At 35.7% G+C, this 26,293-nt stretch overlaps 1 protein-coding gene across 18 annotated transcripts in view; it reads left to right on the top strand.

Annotated features, from left to right (window-relative positions):
- ROBO2 (roundabout guidance receptor 2) overlaps positions 1 to 26,293 on the top strand; it is a 1,656,458-nt gene that overhangs the window by 1,495,708 nt on the left and 134,457 nt on the right. For all 18 annotated transcript variants that reach the window (XM_074333484.1, XM_074333465.1, XM_074333474.1 and 15 more), the window contains one exon: positions 2,749 to 2,887. In XM_074333484.1, coding sequence (XP_074189585.1) covers positions 2,749 to 2,887 — 139 coding nt within the window. The remainder of the gene's footprint in view (positions 1 to 2,748; positions 2,888 to 26,293) is intronic.

The following is a 26,293-nucleotide window of genomic DNA, read 5'->3' as shown; positions in this document are numbered from 1 at the left end:
CTTTTCTTTTTCCCTCTATTATATTAATAGTCTCCTTTATCATATTAATTAAAAATGTATTCGACTTGAAGTAACAGAAACCTGAGTAACAATGGTTTAAGCATAAGGGGTTCATTTTTCTCAAATCTACCATGTCTGTAATGCACCCACACACACACTCCATATCTGTACTTTACCAATCTGCTTCAATTTGCTAAATGGAAACTTGAGAATCTTTCTAGACTTTTCTTCTTCAGCATCCATCTCTGATTGACCTCTCAGTTCTAATACTCTTTATTCTGCCTCCTTTTCCATATCCCCAGAACCACTATATCAATCTAAGCTGAAATAATTTCTTACAATAGGTTGTTCGACCTAATTCACTGCTTCATGTTTCTCTTCTAATTTGTCTTTCACAGTTCTGCCAATACAATGTTTTTCATGTGCTTATTTAAAATGTTGCTTCCTTACTTAAAATCTTTCCGAAGTTCTCTGTTGCCTTCGGACCAGAACTCACATTTCATGACATGGGGCACAAAGCCCTTCATGGTCTTGACTAGCTTCATCTCCCACCACTTTTCTGAGGAGTCAAGCTGCTGGCTGTTCACATCATCAAGCTTGAAGCCGGGCACAGGAGAAGTTGTATTAACATGTGCTGAATGAATGAATGAATGGATGGATGAGGGAAAGACTTCTCTCAGCTCACTCATCCATATGCCAGGTTGTAGTATAATATCCCCATTAGAATCAGATGGGCCAGAAAGGGTCTCCTGACAGATCATTTCTCAGTCTCACGTGATTATCAACAGTGGCTTAGCTCTGTTTTAACAATGGATTATTGCAGGTTTTAGATGAATTGGTTGAACTCCCTCCCCACCCTCCCAGTGATGGCAAAGAAAAAGTCATTCCTGCATTCTATCCCAATGATTCATTTTTTACTATTAACATTCCAAGCACTCTTAAGGAGATATGGATACTATTGCCTATTTACTGCCTGAAACAATAGCTTAATATCAATTATGCCAGCTTGAAAATAGTTGTTTTGGAGCAAATAGTATCCATAGTTCAAAAGGAAAACATTAACTCCTTCCATCTAATATGCAGATTTGTTCTGTTGTGAACTGGGCACACTTAGTTGCTAATTGATTCTACTTCCTAATATCTTTAGAAGCAATCTTTGTTTGCCAAGTTTTTATGGATTGCTTCTAAATTCTGCATTTAAAAAAAAACACACCTTTTCATGATAATTTCCTATTTGCCTCCTTTTATGGGTTGGGATTTTGGGGTCTCAACGAATCAATTTAATACTTGAACATATGTAGGTCTGTGTTTTTAAAAAAAATTTAATGCCTTCTGTTAACTTCACTATGGAGAGATGCAGTTGTCTTCCTTCTGAATACCAATGACGGTTAACTTTATTGCAATAAAATATAGCTCTGGTAACTTACACATTTGTTTTATAAATATGGATCTTTAGTCAATAAAATCATACACTTCCATTCTATACTCGACATATGTTATTTGAAATGATTTATTTTTTTTTTTCAAGGTTTCTTGCTAAATATATTTCAGTTTTTGTGCCACTGTATTCACATTTTTAAATTGGGTTTGAAACTGAAGTCCTAAATGCCTAAATATGGCCATATGGCCAGATAAATCGTGTCAACTCCCTATGGATTTCATTTTTCTTTTCCCTGATTTCTCTTCCTCATTCAATAAGCAACAATATTTTTGACTTGCCTATGATTTGGAAACATGCTAATAAAAATGTAAATGGTAATTATTTATGTATCAGACAGTTATCAGAAAAGAAAGAAACTAGACAAGGAGTTGAGGTGTTTAGGGATATGTACAACTACTTTTTGTTGTATATTTCTCTTACATGGTAAGATTCTATGGGCAGTCATTATTTTTCTCTAGCTTTAGAGAGAGAAGTGTGAGAATGCAAATAAATAGTGCTAACTACAGATTTACAACAAGGGGATAAAGGACAGAAATGTTAAAATAGAATGTTAGATAAATAAATAAATGTAAAAATTAAGTAAAGAAAACAATGGGCAAATATCTGGGAGGCTTAGGAGAAGATAATTGAAAGTGGCCTTAGAAAATTATGTATGACAATAGTTAGCAGTAATTAATAATGACAATGCGTTTCAAGAAAAAATAAGATTGACAACTTTTTTATTAAGAAAAACAAAAATCAGGTAGATAGCTTTTCACATATGAAGTGAAAATATTCATGAAAGTATTGGGTCCTTGTCAAATGATAGCTTAAGTGGAGAAATTTAGATAACACTTACAGGTGAGAGAACAATTATTTTTTGTTTGTGTTCTCTAGCATTCTTGATGGAATATTAATAATTGTTCCTTGTTTTATATTTTCTATTAGTTTCAACTTTTAGTTTTTCCACTCTGAGTCATTATAATAAACCTGTTTATTTCTTTCCTTATTATTTCTGTGGAATTCAGGTTCATATTTTATTTATGATAGGATCTATATGATTTAGCTCAGTAATTCACTGAAGAATCAATTTAATATTTTTCCCAAACAGTTCTATTGTTGTATTTAAAAACCATAGCTATTTCTATATTCCAAAATATTTTATTTTATTCAATTATGTTGGCTTTATAATGCTCTATCAAGACATAGTTGACATACGGTTAATTACCTATGTACCAAAAATAAAAATAAAACACATGTTTTATATGCTTTTTCCATAATGTACGTAAAACAGGCACTAACTCATTTCTTTTTTTTTTTTCCCTAAGAACGACCCACATTTCTCAGGAGGCCAATTAACCAGGTGGTGCTGGAGGAAGAAGCTGTAGAATTCCGTTGTCAGGTCCAGGGAGATCCTCAACCAACTGTGCGGTGGAAAAAGGATGATGCAGACTTGCCAAGAGGAAGGTAAGAACATCATATGAATGGAAAATTGTTACATAACCATTGAATAATTAGAAAAGAAAACATCCCGAGTTGCACCACCAAACACACTTATATCTTGGTGTATTATTTTTCCATATATCGTTTTTACATATGCAAGCCACATCTGTTGATTTATATACTGAAGTCCTGCAGGCTTTTGGTGTCCCTTTTTCACTGAATTTACCCGTAAATGCCTGATCCTCCACTCAGTCTATTATCCCCAAATATCAAGGATTCTAGAGATGATTTCTTTTTCGTGGTCCCTTGTAGGTCTCCCATTCTAACACTGCTCAATTCTTGACTACCCATTCCAATTGCCTTCTTCCACTACTGCTCTGTTGCCATGACACTGCAATGCACAGTAGATACTGTCTGCCTTCCTTTACTGACCAGGGCATCACTAACTAGGCTGCTGAATGTAGCTGACTTTAAGGTCCTGAGTTAAGGAGAGATCTTTTTCAACACAATGCTGAAAAGGCAGCAAGTAGTTGACATCATTATCTGCATCAGGAATTTTTGACTTAGGGACCTTCTCTGTCACTTTCTCACTTGCCATATCTTCATAGAGGCTTTTTCCTCCATCTCTTTTATCTCATTCTTACCATCAAACCCCCAAACCGAATCTCTCAAACATCTAGAGTAAGTCCAAAAATGTTTGTCATCTTTTATAAAAATAAATTCAAATTTTTGTTGTCTAAATTTTCCCAAAACCTTGCACTTTACAATCAAATAAATTGTTCAGGTGTTTTTTTTCTCCATTTAATAAAGAAGTCTAGCTTAAATATTTGTTTTGTCTTCCTCCTAGTCCTACTTTCTGATACTACAGCCATCACATCTACTACAATCATAAAATTTCCTTTCCTACTTTTTTCTAATTATTTCCTAAAAAAGAAACTTGTTTTCATTCAAATGACTGAAATTAAACATTCTTTCACTGAAGTCAATTGCCATTTATGTGCTTTCACTGCCACTGCTATCAATATGTCCCTGAATTTATATATCCATTTCAAAATCTTAATTTATATATCCTTAGGTCTATGATATTAAACTTTCTAATGTGAGTGCTTGAAGCCTTAGCAAGCCTTCTCAGTGAAGAAGCAAGTTAAAAAGCATGCTCTATGTATAAGCAATACATTTCCTCTAATTTGAGAGCAATTCATGTATAATTTTAAGATGTTGATGTAATATTTAGGATTAAGAGATTACTTGTATAATAAAATGTATCCTAGTATAGACACAAGTTACTTTTCATTTACTGGAAGTAAATATTCTTGCAACCCCCCCCACCCCCCGGGGGGTGGGGGGGAACAATAAAAGAAAAAGAAAAAAACAACAACAACCTTTCCCTTTGGAATAATTTTGAATTTGTAGAAAAGTTACAAAGATAGTATAATGAATTCCCATATACTCTATACCTAGTTTCCCTATTGTTAACATTTTTCATTACTATAAACCTTTTTTAACTCCTAATGAACAAATACTGATATATAATAATTAAAGTTTTTACATTATTTTTATTTCACCAGTTTTCCCATTAATGTCTTCTTTCTGTTCTAGGATCCAATCTAGGGTATTTATTTTGTTGGATGTTAAATTTATTGCATTTAGTTATTTTGTTTTCCTAGTCTCCTCTGGCCTATCACAGTTTCTCAGCCTTTTCCTTGTTTTTATGATCTTGTCGGTCTTAAGGGGTACTAGCCAGGTATCCTAACGAATATCACCCAAAATTGGATTTGTCTAGCATTTTGTCATAGTTAGACTGGATTTGTGGGATATTAGGTACAAAGCCACAGAGAATGCCCTTTTCATTACATGATGATATCAGGGCTCATATGACACTGACACAACATACCTGGTGATCCTGCCATTTGTAATTATTAAACAATATCCAGTTGACAAGTTTCAAAAATAAAAAGTTGTGAGAGTGTATGGCATTTTAATGGGTCTATGCCTTTGAGTTAAGGTAAACTAAAACTTAAGCCCTGTTTGATTTGTTCCCAGATTGCTCTAGGTGCTAGGTCATAAACCTGACAACTTTAATTGCTACAATATTCTCCAGTCTTGCCAAGTTCATTTGCTACAAAGTTTAAATACATACAAATTGAACAGCAAAAACTACATGTCTAGAATGTGTGATATATAGGTCTCTAAAGATGAGGTTGAAAGTTTGAGAAATTCTACCTCTACAAAACTTCCCTTAAAACATTTTCATAGGTTCAGCCTCTGGGGTCTTCTGTTACTGATATGATAGTATTACAGTGCTTTGTGTGACCAGCTAAATATTTTTAAAGTATTAAGCAAATGGAAATGCTGTGTAAGCTTAAATTGTATGTTAGAAAGGCTTAAAGCAAAGATTAGTGAAAAACAGAAATTGAGGTCAGTATTTTTATCATGATAGACGGCATATATTTATTCTTCAATTCTCAATCTTGAAATGATATTTCAAAGAAGCTTATTCATTCTTAGATTTGGATTCATTAGCATAAGCTTCACTTATGCGTAATGAGGAGGAAAGAGACCTCTCTACTTGGTGAAGAATAACAGTATTGACTTTTAACCAACCATAGCCTAAATCAACAACATCGATTCTATTACATTATTTAGGTTTCAGACTAGGGAGATGGCCGTTGTTCTTGTGTAAGTAATTGTGTAGAGTGATATGGAGGATGACATTTCTTTGGCGTAACACTTAATGCAATTTGAATAAGGTTTGTATAGTGGTTCATGTTTAACACATGTATAGTAAATCTTTGTAGGGCAGCTGCATACCCTGTAATTAGCATGTAAGTAATATGTGACTATTTTTCTTTTGGAGACAAGAAAAGCTTTTCAATTCAAGTTTAAATGTATGAAATGCTGTGATAACTGTTTAAACCTTCAACACAGAAGGCAATATCTGTGCCAACCTTTCAGTAAACAGAGATAAATTAAGGGAGTATTTTTTTTCCTTTGCCATGAAAATATTTTTTAAGTAGCACCCATGTACCTCTTTCTTTGATTTAACTTTAAACTTCTAACCTTTCTAAGTAACTGTTTTTAATGAAATTACAACATACCTTCGGTGAGCTTTATTAAAGACATTTTTTAATTATGTAAATGTTTTGGTGAGGTGGGAAAAATTTCAGTTCCCAAGTCTAACAATAACACTGATGCCCAACCAGGAAAATTTATTATTTGTGTGGACATTTTCCGTATGACAAAGGAACAAAATAGGAAGCAGCCTTTATTTCATGCATACTACTGTCAAAATATTAGTTACTTGCAGAAACTTCCAAAGATAATACTAAAAATGCGGAAATAAAAAAAGTCGTTCCTTTTTTTTTTTTTCAAAGACTGTGCCAAGTATCAATAACTTTTTTCCAGAGGGTCTCAGGATAGATGTACTCAAATAAATCAACTTAGACTCATCTATTAGTGAAAAGAATTGTATTCACCAATATGAAAATACAGTGGGCAGGGGGAACAAAATGAGGGGATAAGGGGGATGACATTTCATAGTTCATAATGTAGTTCATAATGATTATGTTTTTTAGAAGCATAATGTTGTGTGTTTTTTGTTTTTGTTTTTTTTTTCCTTAAAGCATAATTTAAATTATAGAAGATGTACTTTTGGATTTACCTATGTTCATTACATGGCTACTACATTCGTGATGCTCATTGCCAGTCTGTAAAAAAAAAAGTCACTTTAAGCAAAGTAAATATATTGTTAATAATTCTTTATTTTTTGTTTTATGTTAACCAGATTGGGTGATGTAGGAAAATATTTACATAACGAATACATTAAAGCAAGTTGAAACTGAAATAATCCTAGTTTCTTCCTCGGGTACTACCTCTTTATTTCTCAAGCAAACTTAGAGTTTTTGCTAATACTCTGATGATGATCAAGTGCCTTCAGTACATCTTTTCACAAAGGGTTTCACGTAATAGAAGTTGGCAGTATTCATAATAAGTGGTGTGATGTACTATCTTATGCCATGTTCCATCGTAACAGGATATTGTATATTATTGTTACATGAAAAAAAATATATATATATACTGAAACTATATGAAAAATAGCATGTATTAATATAAAAAAAAGAATATGATAAATTTACAACCAAATAAATAGAAATGAAATATACCAACACTACAATATTCTATTCAATCTAATATTAAGGAGGAAATAAAAATATCCCTTCTCAGAATTTAGGTAAGAAATAGTGTGATTAATATAATTGCGATTTCTTATTTGGGCTTGTCAGAACAGTTTGTATTTCAGTTAATCATTAGCAGTCTTTTAAAAGACTGTAAACAGAAGATTTAGCATACTTCATCAATCATATAATTTTCAGTATATCACCATTAGTTAGCTCCATGATGTTTCTTATTTCATTTTTATTTTCTAAACTATCTTTAAAGTGACATGAACTTCCTTAATAGGAATCTAGAGTGCAGAAAGGAATGTTCATAATAGCTTGTCAGAAAAAAAAGGAAATAAAATATGCCATTTACATTGTTATGTATGCTGCAAATCCTGAGTGCAGTTGATGGTTTGCACCTAGTGGAAGTAATTCATGAATATTTCATAAAAATGGAGAAGGGATTAGAGAATAGGAGTTTCATGATATATAGTGCAGAATTCTACCAATTTTCCTGAAGCCACCAATAAATTCCTTTTTCTAAAGTGCAAGTCTATTTTAAGAGACTTTTTAGAGTTCTTAGTTCTATGAAATGTGAGATTCACGTAAATACATGATTCCTTAAGCAAAGGAACTGAATAGAACCACTTAGAATTCTCTTTTTCCGGGCATTTTTACACTAAGTGGCTCTTTCCACTTAGCCCTGGAAAATGTTCTTGTGTTAATTGTTTGGAAGCTCCATTGTTTAGAGCCTGTACTTCTGGGATGCAGAGATGCTGAACAGGTGCTCAGCCACCTGCTGAGGACATCGGCCTTCTTCACATACAGCGTGTGCTTCAAGGGCATGTGGTAATTTGGGCTCCTGATAAATAACCACACCAATTAGGTTGGCTGGTCAAGATTGGGCAATTAAAATGTTTTTTGAAAAAGAAGGAAAAGAACTGAGAGCAGAAGAAAAGCAATATATATAGAACATTGTATGTGACACTTGAAAAGTAGATCCGTCCCTAAGATTCAGAAATAAAAAGAAAAGCATGAATGAACATTCTGTGATTTTTCAGCTGTACAGATGTCTTAGCCATTTCTGTCCTGCAAAACAATTAGAATTGGATGGACAATACTGTGGGATTTTTTTTAAATAAATTTACCAATAGCATCAAGAATATTTAGGCCACTGGCAGAGATGTTAGACTTTAGCTTGTTTTAACCTTTTTTGATCATTTATCCGTTTAGTTATACCCCCATGTCCTGGAAATGATGTTTGACAGATTTCTCTACCACTAACTGGGAATGTGACTTTGAAGAAGCTATTTAAGCTCTGGTGTTTTACATCCTCCAGATATGGACCAGTGATGCGATGGGACTAATGATTAACCTATGCTTTGACTCATTTGTACAGGGTGAATAATTATGCCATCCTTTCTAACTCAGATGGTTACTAAAATCATATAGCTAATTCACAGCACTGTAAACACTGTACAATGGATACACATAACAGGTGTCCCAGTTTTCTGAATTCAACTGACTGTGGTAGCACTTAATAGTTATACAGATAACTACCGTTATCTATATAAAATAGTTAAGGCAGAAAAATACAGAGTTTATATTTTTTAGGGATACTTTTTTTTTTTTTTTTGGCCAATTGTCTTCTAAATACATATAATATTGGTTTAATAGATACCACTTTTGCTTTTAAATCACATAGATTTATTTATAAGTTTTACCAGCCAGTATGCCAAGCTTTAAAGTTGCCACCCATTTTTCTACCTCTAGGAGATTGTACATGGTCCAAATATTATATCCCAGCCTTCGTGCTATAGGAAGTCTGGGTTGGGACCTTCAAATTTCACACATTGTACTGTATTGTTTTTCTGCTGGTAATAAGAAAACCACCATTTTTATAAGAACATTATGTAATGAAAAAAGCAAGTGTTTTGGGCGGACCTACTATTTGCTAGGCATTCTTCTAAAAGATTTTCTCATATGTTAATTCCATTATTTTAAAGAATAGTGTTCCAACACAATATTGGGATCATTTGAGGGATGTGGAAACAGAATCTTAAAGACGTTTCCAAAATCATACAGTGATATGTTTTAAGTCCATGACTTGATTTAGAATCTGTCCAACATGAAACCTGTATTTTAAACTAATGGGCTTCATTACTATGTGGTAATTAATTATGTATGGATATGAGCCACTTACACGTTTTATATTTAAGATAAAAATTTAGATAAACAGTTATAAATACTATATTATGGGTAGTTTTATAGGAATACTGTTATAGCATTGCTGTTGAGAATAATTTTTAGACCAATTTCATGAGCCACGTATAAGATGTCTCTGTGTTTTGAAAATCTAAATTTGGACCAGGTCAAGGTTACTGACTTGGAGGCTGAAGATATAGATTTTGTTTACAAACAGGATTAATTAGCAACTTTTAGAGGGATGCCAACATGGCAATTTTTCTGTGTTTTCATCAAGTAGGTGCTAATAGTTGCTGTTAACACAAATCGAATTGCCACCTAGGGTGGGGATTGCAAGTTGCTTTGTTCTGGGACTACATTGGCCCATCTGTTGAGAATCTCAGCTCAGGAACAATGCAGGAACTACATCCAATTTGGGCTCTGGCCAGTGGTCAACTAACAAGCTGAGACACACTTGGAATAGGAAATGCCTTGAAGTCAAAGATGCTTTTCTGTCCATGAACTGGCAGCTCCTGTGTTGTGTGTAGGCAGAGCCAAGACCAGGCGCCTGCGTGCAGAGCAAACTGATCTGCCTGAGTGCCACCTGTCATTGGCATGTGGGTATTGTCCCACACAGGAGCCACGGCAGGTGTGCTTCTTTCTTTAAAGCATGATATGTTCGAGCATTCATCTAGGCTGAGGTTGGACTAGGGTAACATTTCACCTTAGCTCAAATTGGAGGACAAGCTATAGCCTTACCAGGAGACAGTCACCATGTCACACCATATCCCACAGGTGGATGTATTGAATATTTACCATTGAAGACTTTCTGTCTTGTACCTAGGTTTTTACCTTGACTATAAATAAAATGTAAGAAAAGAAAAAGTTATAACTGACTGTATTAATACAAATCCTTGCCTTCATAAGACAATTTGTGGTTAGAATCACTTAGATGATTTTTAATCACCCTAGGGGTTTTTCTTAAGATATATTTCTGGTTGATTTTTGTCGTTGGTGTTGTTATTCTTATTGTTGCATTGTAATGTGAGGCTGCAAAGTAAACTAGAATATGGGAGATCAACGTTCTTATCCCAGCTCTGTAAAAATTCATTGTGTTATGTAAAACAATTTACATGTCTGAGTATCAGAGTCCACATCTGCAAAATGTATAAGTTGAATTGGATAGCTTTTATGGTGCCTTTAAATTATGAAATGGTATGAGTCTGTGAATGGCTATAACTCAAAACAATTTAAAAATTATGATAATACTTTTTTATAGAAGTAGAAAAAATTTTAATTCAAAATTATTTTTTAATATTTTATTAATATAATATTGAATGCTTTTTTAGGCGTTTTTGAAAAGTCTAGTACTGATTCAAAAGAGTTGTTTTTATTGCATTTTCCTTTCCTATAAATACAATATTAATAAATTATACTTTAGTGCTTACTCTACACCAGATATACTCTAGGCATTTAACATTAATACATTTATCCTTAGGACAACCCTATGATGTAAATACTATTATTATTCCCATATTGCAAATCAGAAAAGTAAGACACAAAGAGGGTAAGCATGGCAAAGTTAGTCTCCTACTAAGGGACCTAGGATGTCTCATTCGAAAGTCCACACGCTTAACCATTACTGAACAGTACTGGGTACGGACAGTTTGTTCCATTCTTCATTTGGGATTGAAGATTAGAAAAAGACAGCTTAGTAATGCTTGCCCAGAAGTGTTACTTCTTCTATCACATAGTCACAAAATACATCTGTGTAATAAAGTACATATTAAAGATTTTATAATCTTTATCATAATGACACTTTCAGTAATACATAAATTTATTATATCAAATAAATAAGATTTCATAAAAAAAAAGATTTCATCCTTTTAAAAAATTGGCATTATTTTTTACTGCCCATTTAAACAAAGTTTAAAACAGTTCTACCTTTATTCTTACAGGATATTTTAATTTAATGTAGTCAGGTGTTCTTCTTAACACTGTATCTGAAATAAAAATAAAGTCACTAGAAACACATCAGAAGCTAAAGAAATGCTTGCTAAGAGAATTAAATAGCATGAGTGTATAAATCTAGAATTATGAACTCTTTCAGGGCATGATAATTTATTTTTTATCTTCATTGCCTAACAGTACTCAGGGAAAGTAGAATTTACTCAGTGCTATTTTATATTTTCTTGATAATATTTGATTATCAACAATTCTATGGACAGTTAAGAATTTGCAGGCAGGACTGAGTTCCAGGCTTTATATTTTCCACCAATGTGGTGGTATTATTATTATTATTAATATTATTATTTTCATTTTTCTTATAATGGTTTCTCTGGAAAAGTTGGTGTTCAACCCAGCTGTTCAAGTCAACAGGTATGAACTGAAAGAGAAATGAAAATGAATTGAAATACCCAATACCCAATATTACAATGACATGATGAATGAGGGTTATTATCTTTGTTATTATGTGAAAGAGATACAACTCTCAAAGATAAGAGACAAGAGAACAAATACTTTCAAAGCATTGTAAGAATATACCCCACTCCACACAGTAGAATCAATTATTGGTGAAATCTACTTTAGCTGTTACATAGTATTAACTCATTGGATCATCATTCTAACGGGACATATTTAGAAGTGGGGGATTATCATTGGGGCACAGCGAAGATTTGCCAAGAATTAGAGTACTAGAAGTCCCTCTAAGAAGGTGGTTCATTATGTAGACCTATGAGATAGACCTGTGACAAGATCTCAGTGTAGAAATTTTGCTAATCATTCTTATAAGCAAGGCTATTGTGAAAGTTACTGTTATAGCTTTCAGCTAGTTTCATCAAATGGATAGGCATTTGGCACCTTTATAAAGAATACCTGATTGAGTGTTCTATGGCATTTCAATTCCTACAACAAATGGCATTTGTTGTAAAAAGTTTGATGAAAATTATAATCATCCCATCATACCACAAGTAGCAGAAACAAAGAAGTCAATCAGGACTTTTACCTTTATTTGAGAGATTTTATGTCTAGAGAGAATGAAAACATTCTATCCTCACTCTGAACATAATTTGTAGTAAGATGCCAATTCTCTCAAATGAATAATAAAAATCTCCAAAGTAGAATAATGAAATGCTGTATTTCAAGAATTACTTCAAAAATAATTATACATATTTACTGAAAATATCTATGTGTTGACATTGCAACAAATTTTTAAAAAGATGACTTTGTTCTCAAGTATTTTCGTAGAGGGTATGAGGTATATATACCATTAATTATTAAATAAGGCAAACTATATTAAAACTACGATATACAAGACTTTTTAGGGTTTTAGAAAACAAAAGCTACTTTAGTCCCATATGACCCTAGGTTTGGGTTTGAAAGGGAAAATAGAACCCCCATAAGTGGAGCTGCAAAGAAGACTATTCCAAGAGATGGAACCATATGAAATCTTTGGTGGTGGTAACGGTAGGCCAATAGTGGTTCAGTTTGCCTGGGGTGTAATGGAGTGTCACCTGAAGGGGACAAGGTTCGTTAAGGCTTTATTATGAAAGCCTCTAATTCCAAGTAAAGTGTTTACACTGAGCGCACTATGAGATGAGGATTCACTGAGATGCATTGAGTAGAACTACATCTTTGTCTCTACGTTTAGAAAACTGATTGTCATATTTGTATAGGGGAGCTTGGCATAGAAAAGTTTGGAGGTAGGTACATGTAATAGAACGTTGTTTAAAAGTTATTTAAGGGAGTTACATTTGAATATTTCCTGTGAACATACAAACATGCATAATAATTTATTACCTTTGCCACTTAAATGACTATTTTTTTTTAAATTATGGTTGACATTCAATATAATTTTATATTAGTTTCAAGTGTACAGTGTAGTGGTTAGACATTTATATAATTTATGAAGTGATCCCCTGATAGGTCTAGTACCCATCTGACACTATACATAGGTTGTTTTTTGTTTGTTTGTTTGTTTGTTTGTTTGTTTTTAAAGATTTTATTGGGGAATGGGAACAGAACTTTATTGGGGAACACTGTGTACTTCCAAGATTTCTTTTTATTCCAAGTCAAGCTGTTGTCCGTTCAGTCTTAGTTGTGGAGGGTGCCGTTCAACTTCAAGTTGTTGTCCTTTCAGTCTTAGTTGTGGAGGGTGCAGCTCAGCTCCAGGTCCAGTCGCCGCTGCCAGTGGCAGGCGGCATAGCCCACCATCCCTTGTGGGAGTCGAACCGGCAACCTTGTGGTTGAGAGGACACACTCCAACGAACTGAGCCATCGGGGAACTCAGAGGCAGCTCAGCTCAAGGTGCCGTGCTCAATCGTAGGGGGCAGAGCCCACCATCCCTCACAGGACTCGAGTTGTTGAACTGGCAACCTTGTGGTTGAGAGCCCACTGGCCCATGTGGGAATCGAACTGGCAGCCTTCGGAGTTAGGAGCATGGAGCTCCAACCGCCTGAGTCACCAGGCCGGCCCCTATACATAGTTTTTACAATATTATTGGGTATATTCCCCATACTGTACTTTACATCCCTTTGACTATTTTGTAACTATGACTTTATATATCTACATCCCTTCACCATTCTTACTCAGCCCCGTAACCCCCCTCCCGTCTAGTAACCATCAGTTTTGCTCTGTATCTATGAGTCTGTTTCTGTTTTGTTTATTTATTTTGTTCTTTAGATTTCACATGTGAGATCATATGGTATTTGTCTTTTTCAGTTTGACTTATTTCACTTATAATATCCTTTAGGTCCATTCATGTTGTCACAAATGGCAAGATTTCATTCCTTTTTATGGCAGAGTAACATACCATTGTATACGAGGAGTGCCAAAAAATATTTGCACATGACTTGTGTTCATCTTTTATTACTGGTATACAGAGAATGTCAAAAAAATGTGTACACATTTTAAGAAAGGAAAAAACTGTATTAAAATTGTGATATTCAATACCCTGTTTCCTCGAAAATAAGACCTAGTTGGACAATCAGCTCTAATGTGTTTTTTGGAGGAAAAATTAATATAAGACCAGATATTATATTTATTATATTATATTATATTATATTATAAAGCCCAGCCTTATATTATAGTAAAATAAGACCGGGTCTTATATTAACTTTTGCTTTAAAAGATGCATTAGAGCTGATTGTCCAGCTAGGTCTTATTTTCGGGAAAACACAGTATATATCGATAAAAAAGGATTAATATAAGTCATGTTTGACTTCTGCAATTCCAAGAGGTGCTCTAAGTGGTTACCATCTGTGTCCAGACACTTCTGATTACGGTAAACTATTGCTTGAGCAATGTTGATCAAAGTGTCCACTTTTTTTGGCACCCTTGGTATATTATTACAATTTTAATACAGTTTTTTCTTTTTAAAAAATGTGTATATATTTTTTGGCACCCTCTGTATACGTACCACATCTGTTTTATCCAATCTTCTCGGTTGTTTCCATATCTTGGCTGTTGTAAATTGCACTGCAGTGAACATAGGAATGCATATATCTTTTTAAATTAGTGTTTTGGGTTTCTTTGTATAAATATCCAGAAGTGGAATTGTTGGGTCATAAGGTAGTTCTATTTTTAGTTTTTTGAGGAACCTCCATAGTGACTGCACCAATTTGCAATCCCATCAACAATGCACAAGTGTTCCCTTTTCTCCACATCCTCGCCAGGACTTGTTGTTTGTTGATTTATTGATGATGGCTATTCTGACATGTATGAGGAGATATCTCATTGTGCTTTTTATTTGCATTTCTCAGATGATTAGTGACATTGAGCATATTTTCATATGTCTATCGGCCATCTGTATGTTCTCTTTAGAGCAATGCCTATTCAGGTCCTCTGCCCATTTTTAAAATTAGATTGTTTGTTTTTTTGGTGTTGAATTTTATGATCTTTATAATTTTGGATATTAATCCCTTATCAGATGTAGCATTGGCAAATATCTTCTCCCATTCAGTAGTATGTCCTTTTGTTTTGTTGATGGTTTCCTTTGCTGTGCAAAAACATCAAACTTTAGTTTGATGTTGTCCCATTTGTTTATTTTTTCCTTTTGTTTCCCTTGTCCAAGGAGGTATACCAGTAAAAATATTACTAAGAGTAATGTCTGCCAGTTTACTGCCTATATTTTCTACTAGGATTTTCATGGTTTTTGGTCTTACATTTAAGTCTTTAATCCATTTTGAGTTTATTCTTGTATATGGAATAAATTGGTGGTCCAGTCTCATTTGTTTGCATGTATCTGTCCAGTTTTCTCAGCACAATTTATTGAATAGATTGTCTTTACCCCAATGTATATTCCTTCTTCCTTTGTCACAGATTATGTGACCACATGGGCAGGGATTTATTTCTGGGCCATTGTGGTCACAGAAGATGTTTGAATGATTAAAATCTTCCTAAATTTATTGAAACTTGTTTTGTGGCCTAACATGTGGTCTGTCTTGGAAAATGTTCCATGTGTATTGAAAAGAATGTATATTTTCCTGCTTTGGAGCTTAATGCTCTAAAAATACCATTTAAATCCATCTGGTCTAGTTTGTCATTTAAGGCCACTGTTTCCTTGTTGATTTTCTGTCTGGAAGATCCGTCTGTTGGTTTTCATGGAGTGTTGAAGTCTGCCTTTATGTTCATCAATATTTGTTTTATATATTTAGGTGCTCCTATGCTGGGTGCAGAGATGGTTACTAGGATTATGTCCTCTTGTTGGATTGATTCCCTTTATTATTATGTACTGTCTTTCTTTGTCTCTTGTTACAGTCTTCGTTTTAAAGTCTATTTTATCTGACATATGTATTGCTACCCCAGTTTTTTTTTTTCATTTTCATTTCCATATGCATGCTTTTTTTCCCCATCCTTTACTTTCAGTTTATGTGTGTCTTTTGATCTGAGGTGGGTCTCTTGTAGATAGCACATATATGGGTCTTGTTTGCTTATACATTCAGGTACCCAATGTCTTTTGATTGGAGCATTTAATCCATTTGAAGTGATTACTGATAGATACATAGCTATTGCCATTTTATTATTCATGTTTTTAACCTTCTTTTGTTTGATTCTACCCTACTTTTTCTTAGAGAAGTCCCTTTAGCATTTCCTGTAATACTGGCTTGGCAGTAATAAATTCCTTTAGCTTTTTCTCGTCTGGGAAGCTCTTTATCTCTCCTTCCATTTTAAATGATAGCCTTTCTGGTTAGAGTAATCTTAGTTGTATGTCATTGCTTTTCCTCACTTTGAATTTTTCCTGCCACTCCTTTCTGTCCTGCAAAGTTTCTGTTGAAAAATCTGCTGACAGTCTTATGGGGGCTCCCTTATAAATAACTAGCTGTCTTTCTGTTGCTGCTTTTAGGATTCTCTCTTGCTTTTAAACTTTCCCATTCTAATTATAATGGGCCTTGGTGTGGGCCTGTTAGGGTTCATCTTATTTGGGGCTCTCTGTTCTTCCTGGGCTTAAGTTCCTTAAGCATTCTTATAGCCAGTGTTTTAAACTGTGTCTCTGGTAGGTTGGTTGCCTCCCTTTTGTTTAGTTCTTTTTATTTTGTTTCCTCCTGTTATTTTATTTGGGACATATTTCTTTGTTTCCTCATTCTGGTTACCTGTCTGTATTTGCTTTTATGCATTAGGTAGATTTGCTGTGTCTTTCAGTCTTTGCTGTAATAGGTGTCCTGTGTGGTCCAGTGGCACAGTCTCCCTGATTATCTGTGTGTGTGTTCCAGGAGTTCCCCTTGTGTGTGATGTGTATATTCTTCTGTTGTTGTTGAGCCTTGATTGCTTTTGGCACATCAGTGGGTGAGATTGACTCTCGGGGTGACTGGTTGTGAGGATTGGCTATGTCCACAGTGTATGAGCTGTTGTGTGGGGGCTGACACCTCAGAGGTGGAGTCACCCAAGCAGGCTCTTTTGCCTTTTGAGACCTCCCACTTGTGGGGCTAACCAGGTAGTGCTTTGGTGTGGTCTGAGGCTGGCCTCTGGGTGTATTTTTTCTGGTGCCTCTTTAGAGTGGCTCTCATCCAGGCCAATTTCAGCCTTGGCTGTGACCGGCTTGGGGCTACCTGGTAGGAGCTACAAAGCTATGTGCTGTTGGTTGCTGCCTATGCTGCCCTCAGGTTGTATTCAGGTGGCCTTGCTGTGAACTGAGGCTGGCTGCCACTACTAACGGGCTTGGAACAGCTTAGCAAAAGGCCCAGGGCCCCCTTAGGCCTGATGGTACCCACAGGTTGCTCGTGAGTCTCAGCCACTGAAAGTGCCTCCTTAGGTGTGCAGGCCAGGCTGGTTGACCTGGTGTTGACAGTGTCCCCTGCGATGCAGATCTAGCTGGGCAGGGCAGGGTCCTAGGGAGTCATGGGGTGTGGCCTGTGGTGTTTGCAAAGTTAGTGCAGATTCAGTTCTTGCACCAGTTTCAGTTCTTGCTCCAGATTCAGTTCTTGTAGCCAGCGATCACCTGCCTTGGGCCTGGAAAACCCTGAGAGCTGCCAAAGAAGTCTATAGTGAGAACTCAGGCCCACTCCCATGGTCGAAAGTTTTCCAGCCTGCTACAAACTGCTCGCTGCTGTTAACCCCTCCACATCCACCCGCCCACCCACCCACAGCCTGTGGGGCAGTGCTGACCACCCAGGAGCTAAGAGTGTCCTGGGAAATGCCACACCAGCTGAGCAAGATGAGATCCCAGGAAGTCGCCAAGGTTGTGTGTGTGTGCAGATTTTTACCAGACCAATGTGGTCTCAGATTAGGCTCTGCTGAGGGGAACAGGTCAGCACAGGAGAGATGGCGCCCCCTGTAGGCTACACATGAGACTGGACCCACACAGAGATAATGGCAGCTATCACTCTAGCTCTCATCCTGAGGCCACACAACTCAGTCTTTCCCTGGGTGTGTCTAGTACAGGGGTGTCCAAACTGTGGCCCACGGGCCAACAGCGGCCCGCGATCCATTTTTTATTGGCCAGCAGCAAATTCCAAAAATATATTTCGTTTTAAACCAGGTGAGACAATATGTACTTCACCTCGAGTGAGTGGCCCAGCTGTTTGTGCATTTTACCGAACATGGCCCTTGGTGAAAAATGTTGAAAAAAGTTTGGACACCCCTGTTCTAGTACCTCTTGTTTTCACTCCAGCTTGGAGCCCAGGATGAGTGCTTGCAAGAGAGTGAGTCTGTGCATGGGCCCTTTAGGAGGACTTCTGGGTCTCTAGCTGCCCTCTGTCCCACTGAGATAGTCAGATGGAATCCTCACTGATTTTTATTGCCAGATGTCGTTGGGACTCCTTTTCCTGGCACAGGATTCCTGGTTTGGGGAGCCCAGTGTGGGGCTGGGAACTCTCATTCTTCAAGGGGGACCTCCCCTTCCAAAGTGTCCCTCCCAGTACTCAACCACTACCAGTGGATTTGGGGTCAGCCCATTTTCCATCTCCGTCCCTCCTACTAGTCTTGATGTGGCCTCTTCTTTATATCCTTAGTTATAGGTGTTCTCTTTGGCTAGTCTTCAGATGATTCCCAAGGGTGATCATTCTATAATTTAGTTGTAAATCCAATGTGTTCATAGGAGGTGGCAAACACAGTATTTACCTATACTGCCATCTTGGACTTCCTCTGGCTAATTTCTTTGCTTTTTTTTTTTTTTTATTTCCACGTAACTAAGAGAAAATAGTGCTGATCACATTATTATTGTAATGATTTATTTCTCTATCTCCTCAGCTACCTTTGCCGAATTTATCTTCCATATCAAGCCCTATATCTGACATGAGTTGCGCACCAGACATATATTTAGGGCTGTGATTCTCATCTGGGGCTAATTTTGCTTCTCCCATTCCCAGAGGGAATTTGGCAAAGTCTAGAGATATTTTTGATTGCCACATTTGGGGATTAGATGCTACTGTCATCTAGTGCAAAGAGGCTAAGAATGCTGCTAAACATCCTACTATGCACAGGACAACTCCCACAGCAAAGAATTATCTGTCCCCAAATGTCAACAGTGCTCAGGTCGAGAAATCCTGATTTAGTGGAAAAGAGCACTTACTGAAATGCTATTTCATCTAATTTTTATTTTTGTGTTTAATGTTAGGGCAAAAATAACAAAATATAGTTGAAAGAAACAGATTTCAAAGATAATAATCTTGTCATTTTGCCTTAGCTATGAGGGTATACCAGTGAGATGGACAAATAATACCATGATTGGAGTTGACATAATTATGACATCATTGTACACAAGAAAAAGGCCCTTTGTTTCACTAATGACTAGAGATGAATGTATATTTTTGCACATTTTCTGGAATCTATGAGGCTAAGGATTTTCTTTATATTCCTTGCTCATGAAATAGTTGCCAAATTGATAAAACTAGTTAAGAGTAGCTAAATTAGAGAAGTGTCTGAACGTTCATTTTCAAATAGACCTACCAACCCACAAGGTATGTGGCACATGTAATGATGACAAGTGCTCCTCCGTAGCTGTGTTGAATTTCAAAATTATTCCATAAGCACATTTCACTAGGAGGTTTTTGTGGGCAGAAGGGTAAAAAGAGAGAGCTTTTTGAATCTTCCATAGCACAGCCCAGACGGAACCTCCCTCTGAAAACGCAGCATCCCTGCCCCACCGCAGTAACCAGAGTGTGCTCTCTTTGAACACCATTGAAGGAAACTTGAAGTTTGTCCAGCAAAGACCACAAGTCCGCTGAGTAGATGGCACATTCAAAATACATTTTACCCTGAACTTACAGTCCCTTATTTTATTGCACAGAGTTCATTCCGGACTCAAAAGAGTGCGAGAAGAATCGGTGCTGCCTGTCAAAAGTCTGGTCTGAGCTGTGAGTTCGGTGGATTTAATCCCTGAAGTCCTTTTCTAAAAGAAGTTAAAATTAAGGTTAATTTCTAACCAAACACGCAACTGTGAGATATATTCACTTTTCCAAATCTGATGTTGCAATTCCTAGTCCTGTTGTAAAACCAAATTGTATTAAACCAATTTCAGCCAATAAAATAATTATTTTAAAATTAAAGGATAATTTACCTGTCTTCGCCACTTTATTTGTTCCAACATGCTCTCTTTAATTGTGATATAATTGCATTTTTTCCCATAAATTTTTACATTCTCATTAGTTTAAAAACTTACTGGAAATAATACCTGCAATATTCTAAAAGTATTTATAATAATACATCTAACTGGTTGCAGATATTATTTTGTTTGAGTAATCTAATAATATTAGTGGAAAAATATTACAAGGATGGTTGCATATTAAAGAGAGCAATGAAAATAATTAAATATTCCTTTCTGATATTATGAATCAAAGGAAAAATCCTAATACCTTTAGAATGGTTTGAATTTGATCTTATATGAGTGTGGAAGGGAGAAGTACTGCACACTACACATATACACACTCTTATTTAATCTCTAAACTTTTAAGAGATTTGAATTTAGTGAAAATCAGAAAAACTATGTGTGGATATTAAAACTTCTCTACTGTTTTGAAAGCAACCATGCAAATTTCAATGATGGGTCTTTGCCCTATCTGCAGATAATATTTAAAAAAAAAAAAAATACAGTCTAATGTTAAAAAAAAGAAAAGAAAAGAAATACTCTTTGCCAGGCAAATAACAAATATCATGTCAATGATTAAAAAGATATAATTCTAACTATAAAACTGTCGTGTTAAGACCTTTGATGTTAATGTTTAATAAGTGAAAGATTAGCAGTGATGAAATATATACATAATTTTTATCATATACGTTTTATCTTAAAATTAATTTTAGTCTTAAACTTTTTGAACCTCACTTTTTTATTACTGCTGTAGGTCAAACTTGAATTTCTTTATCTGGGCAACAAGCATACATGTGGTTTTCAGGTTAAACCATAGGACAAGGACAGCTGTGAGCAAAGTTATTCTCGTTGGTATTATCCCCTTTGAACCATAAATTGCTCTGGGGCTTTGTGCAATGTGGTGTTAATTGTGGTAATAGTCAATGATTGGAAGAAATTGAACACAGAGAAAATGCTTTGAAATGGAAAAATGATGAGTAGAAGGTATATTTTAAACAAACTTGAGCCAAAGTTCAGGGAACTGAAAGTAAAGTTATCCTTAATGCTCAAAATATGCCGTGTTATTAACAGCCTCTCCATTGTGCAGACTTGGCGCTTTGTCGTCAGCAATGTTTGGTACTGGTAAAAGAATACAGTCTTCCTCTTCCTGTGTATATGTAGCCTTCCTTTATTCCTTCATGAAAAAATTGACCTTGACTGCCTCCTAGGTTCAATTCACTGTACTGAGTTCTAAGAATACAACTGTGAAAAAAAGTGACAAAGCCATGCCATTACGGAGCTTCAAAGCTAGAGGTGTGGACAGATATTAAACAAATTCATCTTGTTTCAGGATGAGCAGAAGTAGTTAAGCTAAAGGGAGAGAAAGTTGGGAGATACAGAGAAAGTTCCAGATGTGAGGACACAACAAATGCAGAGATGCAGAGGTAGGAGACAGCCAGAGATCTCTGGAGTATAGTTGAAGGCTTGAATGTAAGGTAGAAAATGGGGCAAGATAGGACCAGACAGGTGAGCAGAGACCAGTACAGGAAGGAACATGTGAGCCAGGTTGAGAGATTGGACTTCTCTCTAGAGAGCCACTGAAGGGTAAATTGAACAGGTATTAGTCTGCTCTTGATGTGTAAAGAAGATGGTAAAATATTATATAAATACTTAGGGTTTTTCCAGGCAAATGCAACAGAAAAGTGAGGGTATTGGCAAGCCACTTATAGACTGTAGAAGCTAAATAGGATAGAGAGAAAAAAGTGATGATGCAAAGGGTGAAATGCATAGTGAGAAATGGAGGGAGAGGTTCGGTTTGTAAGACAATAGGAAACATCAGAGGTCATGGTATTTGAAATTCAGATTGCAAAGGTGGAGCCATTCCAGTTGAGGTCCAGGGTCCTGCTGTGAGACACTGTAAAAAGGGAGATGGAGACAGTATCACTGGAGGAAATACGAGTGAAATGAGGGACAGTTATGGAAAATTTGAGGTGACATTTATTGGGTATTTACTATATGTCAATTTTAGGTCTCGGCATTCTAAATGTATTAACTCATTTAATCCTTATAAAAGCTCTATGGAATAGGTCCTATTAATTGTACTTTCTAGAGAGGAAGAACTTTTAAAGTTTCCACTTGAAAACTGTATGGCAGGATTCCTGTTTAATGGAACAGGAGTCTGTTTTGTTTTACTTTGTTTATTTTCATGAAAGAGGATGTGTAACTCATCTTAAAAATGTTTATTGAGTAACAACTCTGTGTCAGACACTGAGTAACTGTGTGAAATGGCAGGGAAGATTTTTCCTACTTCCCTTCTCCTTCCACCCTTTCACCAACCCTCAGGAAACAGCCAGCTTTTCATTATGGCACGGAGGTGAGGGCGAAAATCTGAGAAAGACAGAGGAGAAGGAATTTTTACAAATCAATGAGCAAGTAGCTCAGCAGGCAGAGTGAAAAGTTTTGTGGAGGTGGCTACAAAAATTTTGTGAGAGATTGTAACAGAGGAGACAAAGCTTAGAGAAGGTGAAAAATGAGATAAGATAGAAGAGATGGAAGGCAAGGTGGGGTGGGGGGGGGGTGACTAAGGACAACAGGCTGTGAATTTCACAGTTGTCCACAAATTTGGCAGAAGAAGTAATCCCTGGACCTGGCATGTCGATTGTCTGTCATAAGTGTGTGGAAGACAGGAGAGGAGGGGCACTCAAAAGGCAGCCACAGCCTGCAGTGATTAAAACTTGCAGGCACTTTGAGTTTGCTGCAAGCAGGACACTGGCCTTTCTGCAAGGGCTCAGCTGCAGTTTGGTTTAATTGCCCAAACTCCAGAGAGAGGCTCTGGTTGTAAGGTGGTTGCTGTTGGGATCCCTGGCGGTGGTCTTTTAGGCTTAATTATCCTATGATCTGAAAACTGCACTTTGTTAAGTCAACTGTCATTTTCCTATTGTGGATATTTTTAAACATCTTTTTTTCTTGTTTGTTTTCTCGTAAGTTTTTAGTTAGAAAATGCCCTGCTCTCTGAGCTGTGCTCAAGACATGCTTAGTAGAGGGGCTTTCCTTCAGTGGGTCAGGCTGACAAGGAGGGAGCCGTCTATGACTGAGATGGAGGTAACAAAGATAGCATTTAGGGAAAGCCAGGAGCGTCTAAAATAGTATTTAGTTATTTAAGACAGAGTCAGAATGCCACCATATTTCAAGTTTAATTTTGGCTTCCAGTACAGGCTTCCAGAACAGAACAGTGAGTTATCTGCAGAGACCACCTTACCTCTTACTATTTCCCTACAAGTCTAATCTCCCAAGATTTCTGTTTCCTTTCCTTTTCCAATGAATGTTACATTAATTTTCACTTTTAAAAGAATATCTGTCCTTTATACTGCTGTTAGGTGCCCTGTCCAGAAATGCTTGTGAACTGAACACTGAAAGTATAGGTAACGACTCTTTTACCAAAACTATAGATATTAGCTGGCACCCTAATTGTAGATAAAAAGAAAGCTATAGTATATAGTAAACTTGACTCAGTATCCTTTTGCCTGCGAAATAATGGCCTGCTGTGCTCATTTTCAGGTCCCAGACCTCAACTGTGATTTAAGAGCTTAACTTTAGGATATACCTTATGTATTAAATATTAAGAAAATATCATCTGGGATTTAGGTTGCCAAGAAGAACTTATGTGAATTTTAATAAGTTTCAACTGTTGTCTGTGGAAGGGTTTTGTTTGACAAACTGTCACAGAAATTTTTTTTAGGAAAATTAAGCAACTCTTTTCAATATCAAGAATGAAAGAAGCAAAATATTTAAGTTTCTCCAAGAAAGTTTATGTTTTATTAAAGAGTGCCTTGATCCAAAGTTGTGAGTTGTTAAAATGCACTTTTTTCACCAATTGAAAAATATCATTACTGAGTTCTAAATGGCTGTATCTCCATTTCCACTGTAATCCATACAGTGGTATCGATTAGTTGAAGAGTGTGTCTTTAATTACCAACAAAAGATTTCATAAGAGTAACAAGAGATTTATTCTAAAAGGCCTTCTGTTGAAAGCAGGGCAATAGACTTTGTGACATTTTCATATAAAAGCTCCATAGTTAAATTTTCATTGAATTATGGAACTATAGAATGCCCAATATTGCAGACGTTTATTTTCTGAAAGAATCTAAAAGGTGTAAGGTGATCTTCAGCTATTTGAATTGAGTGCAAAGCAAGTCTTTGGAAAACTGAAAACAAACTTTTCAAGTCTCCCTAAAAGGAAAGACACATTTACTTGCACAGACATTAAATGTTTCCTGGTTCCATTTATAGTTTTTACAATCAGCCGACTTAATGATTAATAAAGCAGATACGTAATAACATTTTAAATGCTAAGTCAAAACACTTGTTCTAGAATTGGAGCCAGACATCTTATAGCAAGAAGTAGTAGGTCATTTCAAAAACTAAAAATGTTGAGAGAATAAATTTCCTTACACCAAAAACAAAGGTACTTTTGAGATGAGAATGGCCATTCAGGAAGTTTTATGAGTGTAGAGCCCTCACATAATCCAAACAAGGCAATGAGATACACAGATTTGAACAGAACATGGTAAAAATCCACTTTGTAATAGAAATTATAGTGTATTTTCTTGTATTCTTTTCTCCTCCCAAATTCTAAACCCCCATTGTGGAAGGCTTGGAGACGGAGGTCCCTAAATTATCTGAATTATATTCACAAAAGCCAGGAAATAATAAGTTCCTACCTAGAAGCTTAATGTGCACTGGGGATTGCAAAGTATGGGAAATGTATGTAATGTGGTTATGTTATAAAATTGTACCATTTTTCAAAATCTGTGTTTGATATTTTCAAAATGAATTTAGATTTATAGGAAACATTCCCGAGAGAGAAAATTTTCTTTAGGGGGAATACATTTTAAAATGATTCTTTCATTTAAATTTGGAAGTGATTTTAGAATATCGTCCTCTGCTTTTTAAAAAATGAATACTATATTCTTTTTTGAAAGACTTTTAAGATTATTCATCAACTATAAGATCACACACAAACAGAACCTTGCATACAAACTGTTGTTTTAAGTATTAAAATAAATTTAGTTTGTTTTGTTTATTATTTAGCTGAACAGATGGTAATGGTTTTGACACAATTCAGTTTTCTTTTCCTTTTTTTTTTCTTTGGAAAAAAACAACACAAAACCAGGGCTTCTTTTCCTACTTTGTCACAGCTGGTTACCAATCAATCTCAATTCACGGTACAGTGATGATAGCACATGTTGTCCGGGGGCCAAATCTGATTGGGTTGCATTTTTCAGCAGTGTTTCATATCAGAAAAAAAAAGGTACCTTTATGGTAGGGACTGTCAGCACACGATTGGACAACTGTCATTAATCAAACCTGGCAACAATGACTGCATTTGTACAGGTCTGAGACTGGCAGATTTCACAATCAAAATCCCCATTTCTATTAGGATTTCCTCACCAGTAATGTTTTTTCATCTGTTTGCTTTTTCTTTCTTGGTTTTAATTGAAGTCAGATGATACCTCTTACATGTTGATCATATATAATATTACACCATGTTTAAAATGTATCTGTTTTATACCAAAGTATGCTCTAGTCATTTAAAATTGATTCTCAACTGCTTAATGAAAGCTAAGAGCAAACCAGGGCAATATTTAAGTACATTAGATTGTTTAATGAAAGAATCATTTTAAAGTGTGGGCATATTAGTAAACACGTTATGAACCTCTGAAGATCACATTTGGTTTCAGAGTAATAGAGAGAAAAATATTGATACAGTTCGTTTGTGGAGTTTTTGAAACACTAGACACAAAATCACCCATATGAAAATGCACACCTGCCCAATGCACACACACACACAAAGCAACACACATCAAATGGAAGGGGCGTATTGCTCTGTGTTAGAAAAATAAATATACTTACTGCAGAGGACACTATTCCAGTCTCTTTATAACTAGAGACAGCAATCTCAGCATGTTCTATGAAATGGTGTTTTGGAAATAGGCATTTTCTCTGTCATTTATTGTTGTGAAGTCATATATTAAACTCCATTGTAAACTGTAAAGATCTCTTTAAATGTGAGAAACTATTCACATT

Source organism: Rhinolophus sinicus, linkage group LG01, assembly GCF_036562045.2.
Source record: "Rhinolophus sinicus isolate RSC01 linkage group LG01, ASM3656204v1, whole genome shotgun sequence".
NCBI lineage: Eukaryota > Metazoa > Chordata > Mammalia > Chiroptera > Rhinolophidae > Rhinolophus > Rhinolophus sinicus.
This window is presented reverse-complemented; position numbering and strand designations above follow the sequence as displayed.